Here is a 24,423-nt window from a genome sequence, read left to right as displayed (position 1 = left end):
GGACAGAGACAACTTTTTTCTAATTTTGGTTCTGTACATTACCACAATGAATTTTAAATGAAACAACTCAGATGCAGTTGAAATGCAGACTTTCAGCTTTAATTCAGTGGGGTGAACAAAACAATTGCATAAAAATGTGAGGCAACTAAAGCATTTTTTTAACACAATCCCTTCATTTCTGGGGCTCAAAAGTAATTGGACAAATTAAATAACTGGAAATAGAATGTTCATTTCTAATACTTGGTTGAAAACCCTTTGCTAGCAATGACAGCCTGAAATCTTGAACTCATGGACATCACCAAATGCTGGGTTTCCTCCTTTTTAATGCTCTGCCAGGCCTTTACTGCAGCGGCTTTCAGTTGCTGTTTGTTTGTAGGCCTTTCTGTCTGAAGTTTAATCTTCAACAAGTGAAATGCATGTTCAATTGGGTTAAGATCAGGTGGCTGACTTGGCCATTCAAGAATTTTCCACTTCTTTGCTTTAATAAACTCCTGGGTTGCTTTGGCTGTATGTTTTGGGTCATTGTCCATCTGTATCATGAAACGCCGCCCAATCAATTTGACTGCATTTAGCTGGATTTGAGCAGACAGTAGGTCTCTGAACACCTCAGAATTCATTCGGCTGCTTCTGTCCTATGTCACATCATCAATAAACACTAGTGTCCCAGTGCCACTGGCAGCCATGCACGCCCAAGCCATCACAATACATCCACCGTGTTTTACAGATGATGTGGTATGCTTTGGATAATGAGCTGTTCCACGCCTTCTCCATACTTTTTTCTTGCCATTATTCTGGTAAAGGTTGATCTTGGTTTCATCTGTCCAGAATTTTTTTTCCAGAACTGTGCTGGCTTTTTTAGATGTTCTTTAGCTTTAGTGTTGTTCACTTGGTTGGCTGTTGTGAAGGGGTTTCTCTTCACCATGGAAATGATTCTGCGATCATCCACCACTGTTGTCTTCCGTGGACGTCCAGGTCTTTTTGCATTGCTGAGTTCACCAGTGCTTGCTTTCTTTCTCAGGATGTACCAAACTGTAGATTTTGCCACTCGTAATATTGTAGCAATTTCTTGGATGGGTTTTTTCTGTTTTCGCAGCTTAAGGATGGCTTCTTTCACCTTCATGGAGAGCTCCTTTGACCGCATGTTGTCTGTTCACAGCAAAATCTTCTACATGCAAGCACCACACCTCAAATCAACTGCAGGCCTTTTATCTACTTAAGTGATAATGACATAACGACGGACTTGCCCACACCTGCCCATGAAATAGCCTATGAGTCAATTGTCCAATTACTTTTGAGCCCCTGAAATGAAGGGATTGTGTTAAAAAAATGCTTTCGCTGCCTCATATTTTTATGCAAACGTTTTGTTCACCCCACTGAATTAAAGCTGAAAGTCTGCACTTCAACTGCATCTGAGTTGTTTCATTTAAAATTCATTGTGGTAATGTACAGAACCAAAATTAGAAAAAAGTTGTCTCTGTCCAAATATTTATGGACCTAACTGTATAACAGGTCTGCTTGGTGACAAAATGTGGCCAGGAAAACAAGTGACAATAATGGAAATTACTGGAGCAGAAATGGGCCCAAAAGGGACATAATTCAAAAAAATAAAATTTAGAGGATGATAATTCTGCACAGTTGTTGAAAAAGGTGCAGCTGATTTTCTCCAGTGCCTGAAGACTGACAGATTATATTCTCTCCACAGAAGTTAGTCATTTCTGGAACTTGACTACCAAGCAGTTCCCCAAGTACCTAGCAGATTTTCTAATCTATCCTTTAAAGGTCAAGAATATATAATTTTTTTTTAGATTTTAGCCCAGCACCACTCAGGCAGAACAGTGAAGTGGGATTACAAACATTTTTGTACCTGGCTCATCTGAAGCTCAATAATACCTCAAGAAATTTAATTTATTATTACCAGAAGCAAGCTCAATGATTGACAATCTTGATTGATAGAGAGATAGAGAGAGATAGGAGAGAGAGAGAGAGAGAGAGAGAGAGAAATAGAGAGAATTAATCCCCAAGGGGAAATTCACATACTCCAGCAGCAGCATACTGATAAAACCAATATTAATTAAAGAGTGATAAAAACACAGTGCAAGTTAAAAAGTGCAAGGCGGAGAGTGCGAGGCAGGTACAACAGTCAATAACATTGTATAATGTTACCGTAAACACACACCCCCCCACACAGTCTGTCAGTGGAGCAGTGTTTCGCTGAAGGAAATACTCCCAGGTATTTATAGGTCTGTACCCTCTGCAAACAGTCACCTCTGATAATCACGGGGTCCATGAGGGGCCTGGGTCTCCTGAAACCCACCACCAGCTCTTTGGTTTTGCTGGTGTTCAGTTGTAGGTGGTCTGAGTCGCACCATTTAACAAAGTCCTTGATTAGGTTCCTATACTCCTCCCTCCTGCCTACTCCTGAAGCAGCCCACGATAGCAGTGTCGTCAGCGAACTTCTGCATGTGGAAGGACTCTGAGTTGTATTGGAAGTCCGATGTATATAGGCTGAACAGGACCGGAGAAAGTACAGTCCCCTGCGACACTCCTGTGCTGCTGACCACAATATGAGACCTGCAGTTCCCGAGACGTACATACTGAGGTTTGTCTGTAAGATAGTTCATGATCCATGCCACCAGGTATGAATCTACTCCACATCTCTGTCAGCTTGTCCCTAAGGAGCAGAGGCTGGATGGTGCTGAAGGCGCTAGAGAAGTCCAGAAACATAATTCTTACTGCACCACTGCCTCTGTCCAAGTGGGAGAGGGATTGGTGTAGCATGTAGATGATGGCATCCTCCGCTCCCACCTTCTCCTGGTATGCGAACTGCAGAGGGTTGAGGGCGTGGCGGACCTGGTCTTCATCACATGTGACGTCAGGGTGACAGGCCTGAAGTCATTCAGCTCACTAGAATGTGATACCTTTGGGACTGGGGTGATTCAAGATGTTTTCCAAAGTCTCGGGGCTCCCCCTTGTTCCAGGCTCAGGTTGAAGATGCGCTGTGGAGGACTCCCCAGCTCCAATACACAGGCCTTCAACAGTCGTGGCGATACTCCATCTGGACCCGCTGCTTTGCTGGCACAAAGTCTCTTCAGCTCTCTGCTTACCTGGGCTGCTGTAATTGTGGGTGGGGAAAAACTCTCTCCTATGCTGGTATCAGCAGAAGGATGGATGGAGGATGCAGTACTCTGAGGCGAGAGTGAGAGTGGGTTAGGGTGGTCAAACCTGCTAAAAAGGTTGTTCATCAGATTTGCTTTCACCCTGTCTCTCTCGATGGCGGTACCCCACTTCAAGCTGCAGCCAGTGATGATCGTCATCCTATTCCACACTTCATGCTGTTATTCTGCAACTTTTGCTCCAGTTTTCTCCGGTACTGCTCCTTCGCCACCCTGAGCTGGACTCTGGAGTTCCTTCTGCATGCGCTTGAGCTCATGCTTATCACTGCCTTTAAAAGCCCTTTTCTTCTGGTGTTCAAAAGGCCCTTGATGTCACTTGTAATCCATGGCTTGTTGTTAGCATAGCAGCGTACTGTTCTTACTGGAACTACAATGTCCATACAGAAGTTGATGCAGTCAGTAGTGCAGTCAACAACCTCCTCAATGTTCTCACTATGTGACCCTGGCAGGATATCCCAGTCCGTAGTTCCAAAGCAGTCTCTCAGAGCCTACTCTGCCTCAGGGGACCACTTCCTGAATGAGCGTGTGGTTGTAGGTAGCTCCCTTACTCTTGGTTTGTAGTGAAGCTGAAGCAGAACCAGGTTATGATCTGCTTTCCCAAGCGCAGCTAGCGGGGTGGCGCTGTATGTGTCCTTAACGTTTGCATACAGTAGGTCAATAATCCTATTTCACCGGATGTTACAATCCACATACTGGGAGAAGGCAGGTAATATTTTGTCCAGGGTCACATGGTTAAAATCTCCAGAGATTAGCACAAGTGCCTCGGGGTGCTGTGTTTGTAGTTTAGCAACAGCGGAGTGGATGATGTCACCCACTATCTCCACGTCCACGCGAGGAGGGATGTAAACAATAACAACAATGACGTGTCCAAACTCTCTGGGCAAGTAATAGGGATGCAGACTTACGGCCAACAGTTCGATGTCCCTGCAGCAAGTGGAGATTTTGACGTTTACATGTCCAGGGTTGCACCACCTTGTGTTCACATAGAGAGCGAGTCCACCTCTTTTCCGCTTCCTGCAGGTATTTGCGTCTCTGTCCACTCTAACTGTGCTAAACCCAGGTAGCTTCATGTTAGAATCTGGGATGCTAATTGTTAGACATGTTTCACAAAAACACAACAAACTGCATTCTCTGTAGTTCCTGATATTTTTCATCAGTGCAGCCAGTTCATCGATCTTATTTGGTAGTGAGTTCACATTTCCCATTATCACAGAAGGCACCGAAGGCTTGTATCACCACTTCCTCGCTAGCCGCTTAGCCTTTAGCTTAGCATTGGCTCTGCTGCTATGACACAGCCTTCCTACCGCGTCAGGTAAATAAGGAACCACACCGACATGGGCTTTTGTTCTCAGCGTTAAAAGTTGACTACCTGAATAGACGAGTCTCGGTGTGTAAAAATCCATGTCCACGTAGTAAAAGGTGTCCAGGGAATGAGTCCACATAAAAGAAAGTGTTAGGAGTGATCAGAGAGATAGAGAAAAAGGTAGAAAGATAAAGAAGATAAAGTCCTATAAAGATAAAATCCTACACGGAGCTGCTTTAAAGGCTGCCAATCACGGTAATTATAAATGACTTCATAATAGATACACCAATGCTTATTTTCTCTCTATGTCCTTTGCATCTCTTCTTCTTCTTCTAAATTAATTTTATATTCCAACAGTTTGCTCAACCTTGTTTTTCAGCACCCTTATGTCCTCTTTGTAATCACAAATGTTTTTCTTCATTCTGTGGAGCAAGATATGCTTAAAAGCTTATTTAATTGCTGAAGTGATGATTTAAAGCCCCTTGACTGCTACCTCCAGTTCCTTTTCACCAGACTTGTATTTATCGTCTGCTGTTGGTATTGATCAATGGTAATAATATTGGTCTTATTTTACATTTATTTGTCTTTAGACCTCCAAGTGTATACCTTCCAATCCTTGTTTTCAATTGCTGGTACAGTTGAGTACAAAGGAATGTGATGCTGCCCCAAAGGCAAGCACTACAACTGGCTCTATTATGCCTGTTCCCAGTTTTCCTGTCAAGTACACTAATCACAAAAAATATAGGTTACAACATAAATGATAAGTCAATAATGACTATAACAAGCACCTCAAGGAACTGTCCTATCCCTCTTCTTGTTTGCTCTACACAACAAGACAGTACAATATCAGCACATGCCATCTACAGAAGTTTTCAGATGACTTGTCCATCATAGACTGCATTAATAATGGAGATGAGTCAGAGTATACAAAGGTTGTGGAGGACTTTGTCTTGTGGTGCAGAGACAACAACCTGCAACTCAACATCAGCAAGACAAAAGAGCTGGTGGTGAACTTAAGGCATGCCAAAGAGCTTCTGAGACCAGTCACCATACAGTGGAAGGAATTGGAAGTGATGCACAGCTACAAGTACCTGAGGGATCCATATAAACAACAAACTGGACTGGTCTGATAACACAGTGGCGCTGTACAAGAAAGGGCCAGAGAAGACTGTACTTGCTAAGGAGACTCCGGTCATTTGATGTGTGCACCATGCTTCTGGAAATGTTCTATCAGTTCATAGTAGCCAGTGTCTTGTTCTTTGCTGCATTCTCCTGGGTAAGCAACCTCATCTCAAAAGAAACACAATGTCTGAACAAACTTGTCAGGAAAACCGGCTCCATAGCTGGGTGAACCTTGAACACACTAGAAGCTTTTGCCGAAATGAGGATGGTGGCAAAATTGGATGCCATCATAGAAAAATTCCCTCCATCTCCTCCAGGAGGCACTCTCTTGGAGCACTTTCAGCCATAGGCTCATTCCATCACGGTGAGCTAAGAAGCACTTCTGGGGTCTATTCTGCGCACTGCTATCAGGCTATACCGGGGCACTCATTAAATTTACTTTGAAATATCTGCACAATATTTTTATTATTATTATTTTTTTTAAACTTATCGATTGATTGTTTGATAGACTGACTGTATTATTTCTGCTGTGAATACATATCCTTGCTTTTTTTTATGGTTCTGCTGCTGTATGCATCTAAATTTTACCGTGAGATTAATAAAATGCATCTAATCTAATAGCAATAATACTCAAACTGACACAGACATAGTAAAATAATATTAAATGATTAACAGGGCAATAGGACTGGAGCACTAGACACTGACTACATTGATAAATGCTGATTAAACTCAAAATATAAGCATCTCTCAAAGGGGCTTATATTACAACCTACATTAAAACTCTGCAAATATCATCCTCTATTGTTCACCATCACCTATGACTTGATGGATTACATGATTTACATTTATTTCTGGCACACTCAACAAGATCTCAATAGTCAGTCTCTCACTTGAAAAACTCTTTTTTGACACTGTGCATTGATTGGATGGTGGGATTGCCTTATTTGCAAAGACATGCACAAAGAAGTAGCTGTATTTTTTTCCTCATTTGCCTTTCTACACTTTTCTTCCATTATAACCTAAGCACAAGGATGCTTCTCCTTTTCATTGTAAGTAGCACAGAAAAAGCAGTGATAAGCAACATGCTTTGTTAAAGCTTTGTAGGCTATTCTTTACCAACCCATATGCTAATAAATTATAGCTTATTATAATTGTTACAAAACATCTAAACAAAATCTATAATAAATACTAGTGTGTCAGTTATGTTGTCTTGTATGATGCAGAAAGTAGTTTTAATATCAAGTATTAACTTTGATATGACTGCTGGCTTTTGTTTGCCTGTTATGGTTTTAAGCCACTCCCCATTGTTTCAGATTTATCATCTACAATGATAGATGCCATCTAGCTCTGTGAAGAGGACTGCTTGTTGTCTGTTTTGTGCGTTGTATGTACACCATTTTTGACACCCACTGCACACCCAATCTTCCTGGAAGGATGTCTCTCTCCCTCTCTCAGAATTGCCTTTCACAAGATTTCTTCTATTTTCTTTCCTAGAAGTTTTTTTTTTTTTGGCTTCTTAGGGTGTCAAGGCTTGAGGGCTGTCAAAACACAGGGCCTATTAAAGCCCACTGTGGCATTCCATGTGTGATTTTGGGCTATGCACGTAATAAATTGTTAGTGTTGTTAATAACTGTTTCACAGCATACAAGATTTTCTGTATATCAGATGAAATGCACTGTAATAGAGTTTTCCACAAGTACAGATTCAATATGGTGCCCGCAAATATGGGAAAGGGTATTGCTTAAGAGCTCGTTTATACTTCACACTCAGAACGTGTACATGCACGCATCATGGCTGCCACGCATTCCCAGTGTTCATTTGATGTGTCCTCTGAGCAGGTCCTCAGGAATTAACGTGGGCAAAAAGTCAAAAAAGTCAGGGGGCGCAGTGTGATGAAAGTCGGAACGTGAAGTCAGAGTGTCTGTTTATTATCTACATGTACAAATTTGATTAAAAAATGGAATATAGTATTTTAACATAAAATATGTGAACTTCAAGTATAACAGTAAAATAAATGACTTTATGCATCCTCTGTAAATATTTGTTAGGTCTAGGAATTATGAATGCGGATGAAGTTTAGCATTTTAAAACTATTGCTACTGTTTAGTATGTATATTGATAAAGGCAAAATTCAATATCGTCATTGTGCGTATCAGTCAAAGGGAGACTCTTTCAAGCTGAGGTAGATTTAACTAGAAAAATAACATAATAAACATGCTTTGAAGAGTTTCAGGATCATAATTTCGATGGAGGTTGTACCGATACCAATGCATACACAGAGACCAAATACCAGTCTGATATATCAGTGCCAAATATTATTGGTTGGGCCTTAATTTAAACCAGAACATCTATAGTGAAAAACTATTTGCCCCCTTCCTGATTTCTTATTCTTTTGCATGTTTGTCACACAAAATGTTTCTGATCATCAAACACATTTAACCATTAGTCAAATATAACACAAGTAAACACAAAATGCAGTTTGTAAATGGTGGTTTTTATTATTTAGGGAGAAAAAAAAATCCAAACCTACATGGCCCTGTGTGAAAAAGTAATTGCCCCCTGAACCTAATAACTGGTTGGGCCACCCTTAGCAGCAATAACTGCAATCAAGCGTTTGCGATAACTTGCAATGAGTCTTTTACAGCGCTCTGGAGGAATTTTGGCCCACTCATCTTTGCAAAATTGTTGTAATTCAGCTTTATTTGAGGGTTTTCTAGCATGAACCGCCTTTTTAAGGTCATGTCATAGCATCTCAATTGGATTCAGGTCAGGACTTTGACTAGGCCACTCCAAAGTCTTCATTTTGTTTTTCTTCAGCCATTCAGAGGTGGATTTGCTGGTGTGTTTTGGGTCATTGTCCTGTTGCAGCACCCAAGATCGCTTCAGCTTGAGTTGACGAACAGATGGCCGGACATTCTCCTTCAGGATTTTTTGGTAGACAGTAGAATTCATGGTTCCATCTATCACAGCAAGCCTTCCAGGTCCTGAAGCACCAAAACAACCCCAGACCATCACACTACCACCACCATATTTTACTGTTGGTATGATGTTCTTTTTCTGAAATGCTGTGTTCCTTTTACGCCAGATGTAACGGGACATTTGCCTTCCAAAAAGTTCAACTTTTGACTCATCAGTCCACAAGGTATTTTCCCAAAAGTCTTGGCAATCATTGAGATGTTTCTTAGCAAAATTGAGACGAGCCCTAATGTTCTTTTTGCTTAACAGTGGTTTGCGTCTTGGAAATCTGCCATGCAGGCCGTTTTTGCCCAGTCTCTTTCTTATGGTGGAGTTGTGAACACTGACCTTAATTGAGGCAAGTGAGGCCTGCAGTTCTTTAGACGTTGTCCTGGGGTCTTTTGTGACCTCTCGGATGAGTCGTCTCTGCGCTCTTGGGGTAATTTTGGTCGGCCGGCCACTCCTGGGAAGGTTCACCACTGTTACATGTTTTTGCCATTTGTGGATAATGGCTCTCACTGTGGTTCGCTGGAGTCCCAAAGCTTTAGAAATGGCTTTATAACCTTTACCAGACTGATAGATCTCAATTACTTCTGTTCTCATTTGTTCCTGAATTTCTTTGGATCTTGGCATGATGTCTAGCTTTTGGTCTACTTCTCTGTGTCAGGCAGCTCCTATTTAAGTGATTTCTTGATTGAAACAGGTGTGGCAGTAATCAGGCCTGGGGGTGGCTACGGAAATTGAACTCAGGTGTGATACACCACAGTTAGGTTATTTTTTAACAAGGGGGCAATTACTTTTTCACACAGGGCCATGTAGGTTTGGATTTTTTTTCTCCCTAAATAATAAACACCATCATTTAAAAACTGCATTTTGTGTTTACTTGTGTTATATTTGACTAATGGTTAAATGTGTTTGATGATCAGAAACATTTTGTGTGACAAACATGCAAAAGAATAAGAAATCAGGAAGGGGGCAAATAGTTTTTCACAGCACTGTAATATAGAACATACAGTCAAAGTAAAAAGTATGTGAACCCTTTGGAATTATCTGGTTTACTGCATGAATTGGTCATAAAAAGTGATCTGATCTTTATCCAAGTCACAGGTACTGATATACACAATGAGCTTAAGCCAATGACACACAAAAAATTCTACTCTTTCATGTCATTATTTTACAAACGCATTCAACGTTCTCAATGGTAGTGGAAAAAGTAAGTGAACCTTGGGATTTAATAACTGGTTGACCCTCCTTTGGCAGCAATGGCCTCAACCAGGCACTTCCTGTAACTGCAGATCAGACCTGCACATCGTGCGGGGGGAATTTGAGCCCATTCTTCCCTACCTTAACTCTTCCATATTCTTTGGTTGTCTTCTGTGTATGGTTCTCTTCAAGTCATTCCACAACATCTCAATAGGATTGAGATCTGGGCTCTGACTGGGCCACTCCAAAAGGTGGAGTTTGTTCTGCTGAAGCCATTGTGCTGTGGATTTGCTGTGATGTTTGGGGTCACTGTCCTGTTGCATCACCCAGCCTCTTCTGAGCTTAAGTTGACGGACAGACACCCTCATATTATCCTGGAGAATTTGTTGTTAAACTTGTGAATTCATTTTTCCCTCAATGATGGCAAGCTGTCCAGGCCCTGATGCAGCAAAGCAGGCCCAAATCATGATGTTCCCTCCACCATACTTTACTGTAGGGATGAAGTTTTGATGTTGATATGCAGTGCCCTTTTTACGCCAAATGAAGTTCTGCTTGTTCCTCCTAAATAGTTCAATTTTGGTTTCATCACTCCACAAAATATTTTCCCAGTACCGCTGTGGAGTGTCCAAGTGCTCTTTCACAAACTTCAGGCATTCAGCAATGTTCTTTTTTGATAGCAGTGGCTTCCTTCTTGGTGTCCTGCCATGGACTCCTTTCTTGTTCAATGTTTTGCGTATAGTTGACTCATTAACAGAGATGTTAGCCAGTTCTAATGACTACTTCAAGTCCTTTGCTGTCACTCTACAGTTCTTCTTTACCTCACTGCTGATTTTGCATTGTGCTCTTGGGGTCATCTTGGCAGGACGTCCACTTCTAGGCAGAGTAGCCACAATACCAAACTGTCTCCATTTATAGATGACTTGCCTAACAGTAGACTGAAGAATATCTAAAATCTTTTGAGATGACTTTGTAACCCTTTCCAGCCTTATGTAGGTTAACAATTCTCGATCATAGATCTTCAGACAGCTCTTTTGTGCGAGGCATGATTCCCATCTGGATATGCTTCTTGTCAAAAGCTCAAGCTCAAACTTTATACTGTTTTTTATCAATCAAAGTAATTCTAGGCCACACCTCTGAACTTGTTTCATTAAATGGACTCCAGGTGTGCTAAATTCTGACTGCAATGAGCTTTTTAAAAAGTTATTAGCTTAGGGTTCATTTACTTTTTCTAACCTTCAGTTTCACAGTTTGAATGATTTATTCAATATGGTCAAAAATTCTCTGAAAATCTGTGTATCTTTAGTTATAGGAGACTGTTTGTTCATTATTGTGACTGACATGAAGATATGACCATGTTTTATATGGGAATTAGACATAAATATAGGTAATTCCTATGGGGTTCACATACTTTTTACTTTGACTGTATGTATATACTCAGCTTTTGGACTGCATTTAAAGGGCAATCCTATAAAACTTAGAGAACTTGTATATCCAAAACAGAAAATTAACCCAGTTCACTTGAGTCATGAGGTACAAACCCCAGCTACATTTGAAATGTGATACTTTCCTATACAACCAAACATTCACTTATCAAAGCCCCACTTTAACTGCCTACATAATGAAGAGATTCATTTCAACAGTTTAGCTGGTGGCCAGTGATAAGATCATTAATTTAATAAGCATAATACTTGTACTGTTCAGGTTATAGGGAAATCGCTAACAGTGAAGAAAAGCATTCATCATGGATGTAACAATAAATAAATAAATTACACACACAAATGACACTTTCTCCTCTACACGCCATGCATGTGAATTGTGTGTTGAGGTTTAAAGGAAAACTAGACTAATTTGAGTGTAGCACACACAAGAATAAAGTATGTAAACTCCAGACAGACAGCATAGCATGCTAGTGTAGTACTGAAACTCAGAACAATGAACATGCAAACCATGATTCCAGTATCCTAGTTTTTATCTACATAATCCGACAGAGCACAAATGCTTAGATGTGTGATGCTATGAGATGTACACACGCAAGTCAGGTTTTGCACTCCAAAAATCTTTTTGAAAATACATGCAGTCTGTATCTGCAGCATAGGGCCAGGGCAGAAATCACACACACACTCACTCATAGCAATGAAACTACACAAATTGTGACAACTATACAGTAAACCAGGCTTCAATTCAAAATATGTGTACGAAGCAAAACTAAACTAATAATTTATATATGCCATGTGACCCTGAATTTGACTAAGTGGATTTGAGGATACAAGGATGATACTGTATAATGATCGTCAAGTGTTTGTGGAACTCCAGAGAAAGTAAAAAAGAAGGCTTAACCGTATGATATGGGGTGTATGTGGCAATGTGGCACCATGTTGTGAGAAGCAATTAAACTACATCAATTTAAACTTAAATTTATATGACCTCAACTGTATGGGCTGGACTCTTCCTTTCCCATTGAAACTAACATGGTGCATTCACTACAGCTGAACGGTTTGTGTCAACTTTTAAGCGGGCAATCCCCATGCTCTCACTCTAATGGCCTGATTGCCGGGCTTTAGGTACAATGAAGCTTTACTCCCCTGGAAACTGCACAATCCAAAATTTTAAAGACTTATCTAGATAAAATTACATTTTATTAACTCAGATAAAAAATAAGTATTATTTCCTTTATTCAAAGAACAGTATGAACACTTAAAAGGATTAAAATAGAAAATTAATGCACAAACCTGAGCCTAGAAACAAGTCGCTTAAGAGAGATAAACCGGTCATGATTCTGAGCCAGACAGATAGAGCCTGTTCTAATATAACCTGAAAGATAATATTAAGGGGGGAAAAATTACAATCATTAGCACCATAATGTCCTATTCATCTACAACAGGGGTCCTCAATTATGATCCTGAGGGGCCACAGTGGCTGCACCTTTTCGTTCCAACCAGTTATGTAATTAGAAGTCATGCTTAGTAGATATTGAAACTTGGCATTTAATTATATGGATTCATGGGTCTTTCATTTTTCCAAGAAAAATTTTTCCCACATGGTAGATTGTTTTGTTTCTGAGAACATTATGCATATAAACAGGTATAAATGAAAACACATTGGCTAGAGTGCTGGTGGATGCTTTGTCATTTGCTCCTCATCATTATCTGATGGCTGATTAGGAAAAAATGCAGCAATTAAAATCTGCATTTGCGGGTAAAAGTATTCAATCTACTTGAAAGTCATCAGAATTTTCTGCATGACAAAAGATCTGTACACATATTTATCCATTCAGTATTTTATTGAACTCTTATGCTGCAACAGTACATTTCCAAAGCCAAAGCAAACCATTTTCTGTAGATATTTAAGAGAAGAAGAAAAACTCAAAAGATAGTATTTGCTTAAGTATTTAGACCTCTGTGCTTTGGAAGATCCAGTTTTAAATAAGTCACTAGTTAATCACAAATGACAAAAAGGTGACAGTTATTTGACCATAATTAAGTACTACTTATGAATCCTTTACATTTCTCTGGACATAAAAATTACACTAAGTCATTGAAATGCACAAGGCATGAAATGGCTACAAAAAATATTGAAGAGTTTAAATGTCCTGTTAAGCACTGTTAGATCCTGTTAAGCACTGTTGGATCCATCATCAGAAAGTGTAAGATTTATCATAGCACACAGGCTCTTACTAGACCAGGCCCCTCAAATCTAAACATCAGAGCAAGACGTTGACTGGTGAGAAAGACTACTAAAAATCCAACTGTCACTCTCAGAAGGCTGTAGTGTTCTTTGCCTGAAACTGGAGTGAAGGTGCATGGGTCTACAATTTCAAGAGCTCTCCATAAAACAGAAGTCCCACATAAAAGGACATATGGTATTTGTTACAAAGAAAAGCAGTTAAAATGTAGGAGAAGGTTTTATGGTTCAATGAGAGCAAAATAGAAATTTTTGGCCAGACTTGAAAGAGATGTGTGGCACTGCCCATGCCTCAAGAAACACCACACCTACAGTAAAATATGGAGGTGGCAGCATCACGCTATGGGAATGCTTTTCATGTGCCGAGACTGGGAATCTTGACAGAGTTGAAGAGACAACGGTTAGACACAAACACCACACAATATTGTGGGAGAACTTGTTCCAGTCTGCTATGAGCCTACAGCTCAGGAGAAGATTCATCTTTCAACATGTCCATGACCCTAAGGCCAAAGCTACACTGGAATGGCTCCTAAAGAGAAAGGTGAATGTTTTGGAATGACCAAGTCAAAGCCATAATCTTAACTGTATTTAGAATCTGTGGTGCTATTTGAAAACAACTGCCCAGATATGCAATCCCACCAAGAGGATCTCTATAAATTCTGAAAGGAAAATGTGGGAAAGAAATCACTCTTGAACAATGTGCAAAACTGGAACATACTTACTACAAAAGAATTAAGGCTGTTATTACAGCAAAACAGTTCGACAAATTATTAATGTGTAGCGCTTAAATACATATGCAAACACTAACACTTGAGTTTTTCTTCTTCAGTTAAATATTTACAGAAAATTATTTCTTTAGAATTTGAAATGCACTGTTACAGCATACTGTAAGAGTTCACATTGAAAACACCAAATGGATAAATATGTGTACAACTACTTTGTCATGCAGAAAATGATGACTGTGTCAAGGGGGTTGAATACTTTTGCACACAACTGTAAATCATGCAGTTTAAAACTAAAAATAGGCAAATAAGGGTCCTGAATTGTAACAAGTGAGTTAACTAAAACTAAGCCTAAAAATATATATTACTTTAGCGGTAAATAAACTGGTTCTAATTAAGAAACTGATTAAAGTGAAATCCTTCAGCCACTGCAGCACTCCAGGATGTAGTTGAGTAGCCTTGATCTATAATGTATGTGCATTTATACAAAACAACATAAATAACCAAAATACAATTTGATAAAAAGTACTGAACAATGCTCATTTGAGCCATTGGTTTTTAGAGCCTGCTGTCTCTGTTATAAGATTGCAAAGAGCCACACCCTATCCTGGTAATATAAAACAATGGGAATCAACTTTAGACACCATACCAGCCAACATAAAGGACATTTGCACATTCACTCTGACTGAACCAATCAAACTAAATCTCATATTGTCAGTATAAAAAAAGAACACAATAATTCAATGAGGAAATGCACACAGATCATCCACACACTGACACTGAACAGGCTGTGAACTGAAATGCAGTTCCCTGTAAATTTAAGGCAACAGTGCCAAACACTGCAAAATTACTTCATTCACATATTAAACAATTACATAACAGGGTAAGGTGAAAATTAAGCAAAATGTTAATTAACTTTTGAAACTTAAGTATTTAAAGGAAAATTACAAGGTACATTATTGGAAAAAAAAGCCATAAAGTATTAATCTTCTAAAAATTTGCTTGGTAACTTTGGGGAAAAATATGTTAAACTCTTCCCCTCCCCTCCCCCCAACATTCTAGTTACATCAAAGGTGAAAAATAAAGAGCAAATCTCAGAATGCAATAATACGGATTCATATTAGCATAGACACATGACTTGCAGTAAAATACATTTAAAAAGGATAGTGTCTATGATATCTTTCCTCGTGAAGTACAGGGTGAATCAAAATTATGTTAACATTTGAATGGCAGAAACAATTTATTCACAAAACATACTTCATATGTGCATGTGATGATTTACAGGAATGTCTCAACCTGTTCGTCATCAACACACAAAAAAACAACGAGCAACAGTACCATTTAAAGCCCGGACACACATTTCGCGGGGAACAGATGATGCCACAGTCCGTATTCTGTTCTTTGGGTCATTGATATCACAAACTTTCTGCTATATATGCACTCCTTCACCATACCCAATAACCAGAAATCACAGGGTGTCAAATCAGGACAGTGTGCAGGCCATGGCAATGGTCCACTACAAGCTATCCATCGACCTGGAAAGGTGTGGTCTAGATAAAAACAATCCATTAGTGTTAACATAATTTTGACTCACCCTGTATATAATCACCAAAACTAAACAAAAATAACATTCTCAAATCCACTTAATCCGATTCAGGGTGTAAAGGGGAATGAAACCAGCAGCACTGGACACAAAGAAGAAATTAGCAATTCACATTATGCCAGTTTCACATCGCCAATCAACCTAACCTAGGATACTGCATCTCGTGAGGGAGAAGCGGCCACCACAAAATAGAGCTGAGTAACAGTTTATTTCTCTGAGTAGTAGACTAAAGTAGTTATGAAGTTTTCAACGGTTTTAAAGTTTTCATCACTGTTTCTCTTGCACTTGACAATACAAAGTATAGAATTCTGTTATCTCCTTTGTCCAAAGTGCAATTAAAATGGAAGTACACCAGACATTTTTTTCAAAATGGATGAAATGCTTTTTGGGCACAAAGTTTCTATGTATCTACAGCTTTTCTAACTGCACAGCACATACAGAAGAAGTATTCCTGTAAGATTTTTGTTCTAAAAATGTGGGTCTATACTCAAGTGACTGCGATTTGAACAGCTATTTGAACATTTATGGTTGGCTTGTATGTAAAAGATGCATGATAGTGCACTATTAAACTTCTGCAATGCAAAGAAAACAAATCAAAGTTTTATTAATTTATGACAGCTGCAATTTGCTCAGTAATTATGTGCATCCTTAGTATAGAAGATTAAGCATAATTTTATAAACTAAAAGCATAAAACAATAAGTTGCATTTATGTATAAATATGGCACACTACATATTTTTATTGAATACTACTTATTCTGTCACAAAATAGCTTAAAAGATATTGAAAATGTGTGCATTAAAGAGTAAAGATGCACCTTTGCCCTCTGCATGGTATATTAATCTTTGTTTTAGCAGTTTTAAACTTTTTAATTATTGTCCTAATGCTACTAAGTAGTATATTCACTTTCACTGTGCATATCCTGGTGAGGATGGCAGTAACAACAACTGAGCTAGACAATCTAAGCTATTCCAGGCCCATAAGCTTTTTACAACGGGTCCCTCAAAATTCCCAGGAACTTCCAGGACAGATGAGAAACACTGTGCTTCCATCATTTCGTGTATATGCCATAGGTATTCTATTTATGGGCTGTGCCTGATAAATCTCCCCTCCTTCTCCATTGGAGACATTCAATGGGCATCCTAACTAAAGGCCTAAACCACCTCACCTGGCTCCTTTTAGTCCAGAGAAGTGGTCTATTTCAGTACTACTGAACGCACAAAATAATATGTAAAAAAACATAATCACAATACCGAACATAAAACACCACATAACCAGTAAAAAGAAATGTACATAAGATAAAATTCTAGTTGGCCATTTTGTCATTTAGTTTTATAAATTGTTCCTACAAGAGACTGTTGCACTATTAAAATTAAGACTTGATAAATACTCTCAGCATTTCAATCAAGACTCATTTGAAATCTTGGCAGGTAGATTATTCAAGAGTTTCAGCAGGATTTGTTTTGAAAAGTATTGTATACTTTGGCTGCAGTTTACAACTTGTAATAAATTACCTGACAAAATGACAAAACACACATACACACCTCTGAGAATTTAAATCAGGCAGTTGTTGCATCAAAAAGTGATGAATAGAGAGTTGGACAGATTGGAGATTGGACAATTAAGCATCTGGAACCCGCTGTAATTTGGGAAAAACAGGAAATAGTGTACATCAGTCTCCCTCTGACTCTCAACCTTTTAGTGTTCCTCTCAAAACTGCTCCTAAAAGATTTTGTCAAAAACATTAACAAATAATAGAGGGGGAGGCGAAGTTATTTAAAGTTTTACAGGTCATTTATGGGGAAAAAAAAACTTAAAGGCTATTTCTACACCAAAAAGGACAGATAATAAGAGAAATGAAACTTCTGGCTATATACCCTTCAATAGCTGTGTCCTTGTAAAGAAAAGGTTTAAATTGAGACCTTGACTTACCAGGAGGCCAATAAGGCAATTTAAAAGACCATTTTTATGCTGGTATACTTTCCATTTCAATCTAGCAGGACTGCGTCTAATCATCTGTGTCTCTAATTATCCCTTCAATTTGGTTGACATAATTAGGCAATTTTTTTTCACAGTGACAATTTCAGTAGAATAACTTTGTTCATTTCAAAATTATTGTAAATAGAAAAAAAGTGTTTTTATTCTAAGATTTGATGTGATGATGAGTAAATCAGAAAGCATGCTTATACTTTTCCAACATACAGCAGCAATAAAGTACTCAGCCACCATTAAAATAATTATACAGTAACAACATTTATTTATTTAATTTTGAGGACATAAGATATGTCAATACAGTGATCCCTCGCTATATCGCGCTTCGCCTTTCACGGCTTCACTCCATCGCGGATTTTATATGTAAGCATATTTAAATATATATCGCGGATTTTTCGCTGCTTCGTGGGTTTCTGCGGACAATGGGTCTTTTAATTTCTGGTATATGCTTCCTCAGTTGGTTTGCCCAGTTGATTTCATACAAGGGACGCTATTGGCAGATGGCTGAGATGCTACCCAACTTACTTTCTCTCTCTCTCTCTCTCTCTCTCTCTCTCTTGCGCTGACGTAGGGGGGTGTGAGCAGGGGGGCTGTTCGCACACCTAGACGATAGGGACGTTGCTACCTTCTGTGTGCAGCTGCTTCCTGAAGGACATGCTGCACGGTGCTTTGCATACTTAATAGCTCAAAGGGCACGTATTGATTATCGACTTTGTTTTTCTCTGGCTCTCTCTCTCTCTTCCTGCTCCTGACGGAGGGGGTGTGAGCTGCCGCCTTCAACAGCTTTGTACCGGCGGTGCTTCGCATACTTAAAAGCCAAACAGTCCTATTGATTTTTTTTTTGACTGCTTGCTTTGTTCTCTCTCTCTCTCTCCTGACGCGCACTCCTTTGAAAAGGAAGATATGTTTGCATTCTTTTAATTGTGAGACAGAACTGTCATCTCTGTCTTGTCATTGAGCACAGTTTAAACTTTTGAAAAAGAGACAAATGTTTGTTTGCAGTGTTTGAATAACGTTCCTGTCTCTCTACAACCTCCTGTGTTTCTGCGCAAATCTGTGACCCAAGCATGACAATATAAAAATAACCATATAAACATATGGTTTCTACTTCGCGGATTTTCTTATTTCGCGGGTGGCTCTGGAACGCAACCCCCACGATGGAGGAGGGATTACTGTATTTTTAAGCGCAATACATAAAGAAATTTTATTCATAATAAATTTTATATGTTAATCCAGACTTGAAGGTAAAATAACTCGGCTTCGATCAGTAACATTTGAGATTAATCAAAAGCTATCTTTAACATAACAGTTTTTATTTGAAGTTACTAAATAGGGTTTTATATTGAATTAAACAATATTTTTAAGTAAAACAGTAAACAAAGCACTGTACAAAGAAATAAAGTTTTAATGTAGAGCTTTGTAATTTACTTACGTAAAGAAGATTCACACAAAATTAAATAAGAAAAATATTACAACACAACACAAACTAACAATTTCAGAAGTTTATATGAAATAATTCTCAATGTGATTTTGCTTTAATTTTGAATCTCTCACTTGATCCACATTATCTTGCAGATGCTTCAAGGTCAGAAGCTGACCAGTTGATGCATCATTCTATTTGTTGAAAAAAAATTAGTAGCTCCTTCAGCATTCCGGTTGTTTCAGTGTGACATGGGCCACTTATTATCTCACATACATTATCAATCTGAGTTGCTTTCTTTATTAGCTAGGAAAAATGATAATAAGAATCCTTGCACGAGGTCTTACTCAAAGAATCTGATGTCCTAGAGCAATATTACACAGTAGCCAACCCGCGGCGTAGTATACGCCGCATAATTATTTATTGATGGGTGAACACTTCCTGAAAGACACAGTTGTCCAAATGGGGTGGGTTTGAGGATATGACTGTGAGTGAATGAAAAGATGGAACTCAGGAGAGAGCAACATACAATTGTCCGTGACTGAAAACTGGTTTTGGCAGACACAGGCATCTCTTTTTGAAAGTATGGCCCTGTGCCTTATTAATTGTCATTGCAAAGGCTAATCTAACGGGAAATTGTCTGCGTGTAAAAGTAAAAGACAAATTTGAATCTGATGGGGTCAGGGAAATCCGGAGAATAAGGACAGTTTGTGAGGTAGCAGCTGCAATAGTTTTACACTCTAGTACATTGCGGTGAATGCTGGTAACAGTCAGTCTAGTGCCATTACAAAGACTTCTTGCTGGCATGAGGTGTCGAAAGCATGATGACTGAACCAATTTTAATTTTGAGTTTATGTGGAGGCATGCTAAGAAATTCTTCGGGGAATGAAAGTTGATCTGCGGGATCGTCTGTGACAATGGAGTCAACGCTGGTGAAAGTTACTTCATCGGTAGGGAAAAGTTTCAGTACTTGTTCATTAAGGTGTAGCGAGTCTTCATTGGTGATGCTTAATATAGCTCACGTACTGAGTTGTTCCAGAGTCACAGTTGAGAAGTCGATGTCGCCATGTAGTTGTTGAATGGGATCAGAAATAAAAGGAAAACAATGTGAAGGTAATGTTACAGGTGACACGTTTTTCTCGTCTCCAACATCAAGGAGACATACTGCGAAATCTTGTTCGTGAGGAAGAGCTGTCATATTTGTGGTCAGTGTAAGTACATGCATGTGACGCAACAAAGGTTGCTTGTTAATTCAACTGGCGACAGTAAGTGCTCGGGAGCCACGCATAATGACAGGGAGTATTTGTCGGAAATCGTTGGGGACGGGCACATGAGCAGGTAGTGCGCATGCCTAGAGAGCAAGGGTGAACGTGGGAGGAGGGTTAGAGTTCGCGGAAGGGGCTCTGTTGTGCTTGCGTGCATACCCCATGGTCGGGCGACTTGGTCTTATATATACATAAACACACATATATACACGTGTGTGTGTGTATATATATATATATATATATTTACATACTGTATATACTCACGGCGGGCGGCAAGGTGGCGCAGTGGGTAGCGCTGCTGCCTCACAGTTGGGAGATCTGGGGACCTGGGTTCGCTTCCCGGGTCCTCCCTGCATGGAGTTTGCATGTTCTCCCCGTGTCTGCATGGGTTTCCTCCAGGCACTCTGGATATATATATATATATATATATGTATATATATATATATATGTATATATATATATATATATGTATATATATATATATATATATATATATATATATATATATATATGTGTATATATATATATATATATATATATATATGTGTATATATATATATATATATATATATATATGTGTATATATATATATATATATATATATATGTGTATATATATATATATATATATATGTGTATATATATATATATATATATATGTGTATATATATATATATATATATATGTGTATATATATATATATATATATATATATGTGTATATATATATATATATATATATATATATATATATATATATATATATATACATATATATATATATATATATATATATATATACATATACATATATACATATATACATATATATATATACATATATACATATATATATATACATATATACACATATATATATATACATATATACACATATATATATACATATATACACATATATACACATATATACACATATATACACATATATATATATACATATATACACATATATATATATATATACATATATACACATATATATATATATATATACATATATACACATATATATATATATATATACATATATACACATATATATATATATATATACATATATACACATATATATATATATATATACATATATACACATATATATATATATATATACATATATACACATATATATACATATATACATATATATATATATATATACATATATACACATATATATATATATATATATATATATATATATATATATATATATATATATATATATATATATATACTGTATATATACATATCTACTTAGTGGCTCCTGTATTTAGGATATAGCAGGTTGGATAATGGACGGATGGACATTTGTATGCATAGCCCCATTTGCCCGTTTTCGTTTTATTTCTTTCTTCAGTAATATTTCAGCAAACCCGGAGCTTGTCAGTTCAAATCCTGGTACTGACACCACTGTGTGACCCTGAGGAAGTCACTTCACCTGCATGTTGTGCAAAAAACAAAAGTAATGTAACAAATTGTACCTCAGATGTTGTAAGTTGGTGGAATAAAGGCATAAGTAAAATAGATAAATATGTATTATACACATAGGAACTATTCATTTATTTTCAGTTAAGTCATCTGCAGCAAACTTTTATAAATGAGGGTTTCTGATTTTTAGATACTGCAAACTGTTTCTTCTTTATTGACGTTTTCTCTTGGAGAGCTTTTTTCATTTTATTGAAAATGAAAGCAACAGCTGCCAAAATATGTAGATTTTTTATTAATTTTTTAACATTGTGTAAAATAAATGTATAAAGTAACATAAAAACTTTAAATACTGGTTATTGTTTTACACTAAAATATTACTACAGAGATAGAAAAAAAGTAAAATGGATATGTTCTTTTTCTTTAAGGAGATTAAATATTACTGAAGAAAGAAAAAAAAAATTAAACAGCCAAATGGGGCTATGCATACGAACTTAAAAGGTTTAAATAAAACAGAAATATATATTTTATTTTTACTTGCTTAACTTGTGGAGGGTGTATCCTGTAGCAAAGCCGTAACTTTTTTCGTGAAAGCACGTTTCAGTCAATAAGTGTTAAAAAAACGTGTAAAGATATTGACAATAAGCTAAGTCATCTGCAGCAAAGTTTTATAAATGAGGGTTTCTCCTTTTTAGACAATAAGCTACGCAAACCCAGGAAGACATGGAATCGTTTAAATCAAGTATCATTACATCTTCCTTTCTTAAAGAGAAGTAAGGCAGTACTTATAAGCTTACATATTTATATATAGACATACATATATATATATGTATATCTATATCCGAAGCCATGCAAGCACACTCTTTTGAGAATGCAACGTATAGTTGTACAGAAGAAAAGCAATCTTGCCTCAAATGAATGGCAACCTTTTGTAGGTCTATGAAGTTAATTTAAAGTTTAGGTTTACGCGGTGCTTTCTTTCCGAAGTACCTGCAGTCATGAATATGTCTGTATGTGTCAGTCGGTGAAATCAACGCGCTTCGCACCGGCGAAGTACCGCTTTAAAATTTTTATTAAGAAGAAAATAAAATGTTTTTAAATTGAGGGAAAATATACTAATAACAGTTTGTTAAGGATCAGTTTTTTTGTGAAGCTGCCTTTACTCGAGTGATCACATCGAGCTGACTTGGTGGCCAAGTGTAAGCGTTACCTGGAAGTAAGCACCCATACAATCAGATTGTGAATCAGACTACGAATGCCGTGAATGTAATTACACACTCACTGCAGTTGCTTACGGTAATCGAACCTAAAACGTCAGCGCTAGAGGGGCTTAGCAGCGGTGAAGTATTGGTTTTAAATTTTAATTAAGAACAAAAGAAAACCTGAGAGGTTCGATTCCCGAAAAGGAGTGAAGTGAGTGTCCGGCTACCTACCAGGTAAAGCTTATGGTCGGACAGCAAGTGACGTAACATCAGCCACGGTGCCTTCAGTTGTGAGAAGCAAATCATAGAATGATTGAAAATAGTTTTGCATTTACCTTTTTAGTAAAAGGCGAGCTTTTAAGCCTGAGAAATCACCCCGTAAATGCACACGTTTAATTGCACATGTGTTAATATGTATGGTTACACAGTATTAAAAGACAGTGAAGAACATGATTTACCTTTGTTCCCGCGTTTCATAAAAGGCGAGCTTTTAAGCCTGAGAAATCACCCCGTAAATGCACACGTTTACTTGCACGTGTTAATATGTATGCTTACACAGTATTAAAAGACACTCAAAAATTAACGTCATTTACAATCAGCCACGGTGCCTTCAGTTGTGAGAAGCAGATCATAGAATGATTGAAAATAGTTTTGCATTTACCTTTTTAGTAAAAGGCGAGCTTTTAAGCCTGAGAAATCACCGCGTAAATGCACACGTTTAATTGGACATGTGTTAATATGTATGGTTACACAGTATTAAAAGACAGTGAACAACGTCAGTTACCTTTGTTCCCGCGTTTGATAAAAGGTGAGCTTTTAAGCCTGAGAAATCACCCCGTAAATGCACACGTTTAATTGCACATGTGTTAATATGTATGCTTACACAGTATTAAAAGACAGTCAAAAATTAACGTCATTTACCTTCGTTCCCACGTGTGACTCGTGCTGTAAATCTCTTCCTTGTTTTCAGTTCACGTGATTACGTAGGAGGCGTGATGACGCGATACGTGACTCCGCCTCCTCCATTACAGTGTATGGACAAAAAATATGTTCCAGTTATGACCATTACGCTTTGAATTTCGAAATGAAACCTGCCTAACTTTTGTAAGTAAGCTGTAAGGAATGAGCCTGCCAAATTTCAGCCTTCCACCTACACGGGAAGTTGGAGAAATAGTGATGAGTGAGTCAGTCAGTCAGTCAGTGAGTGAGTCAGTGAGGGCTTTGCCTTTTATTAGTATAGATATATATATATATATATATATATATATATATATATATATATATATATGTATGTATGTATGTATGTATGTGTGTGTATATATATATATATATAT

At 37.8% G+C, this 24,423-nt stretch overlaps 1 protein-coding gene across 2 annotated transcripts in view; it reads right to left on the bottom strand.

The window, feature by feature from the left end:
- The window catches only part of pdpr (pyruvate dehydrogenase phosphatase regulatory subunit), a 305,042-nt gene that overhangs the window by 189,710 nt on the left and 90,909 nt on the right, over positions 1-24,423 (bottom strand). For both annotated transcript variants that reach the window (XM_051931537.1, XM_051931538.1), the window contains one exon: positions 12,486-12,567. In XM_051931537.1, coding sequence (XP_051787497.1) covers positions 12,486-12,567 — 82 coding nt within the window. The remainder of the gene's footprint in view (positions 1-12,485; positions 12,568-24,423) is intronic.

This window comes from Erpetoichthys calabaricus, chromosome 9, assembly GCF_900747795.2.
Source record: "Erpetoichthys calabaricus chromosome 9, fErpCal1.3, whole genome shotgun sequence".
In the NCBI taxonomy this organism is placed as follows: Eukaryota; Metazoa; Chordata; class Cladistia; order Polypteriformes; family Polypteridae; genus Erpetoichthys; species Erpetoichthys calabaricus.
This window is presented reverse-complemented; position numbering and strand designations above follow the sequence as displayed.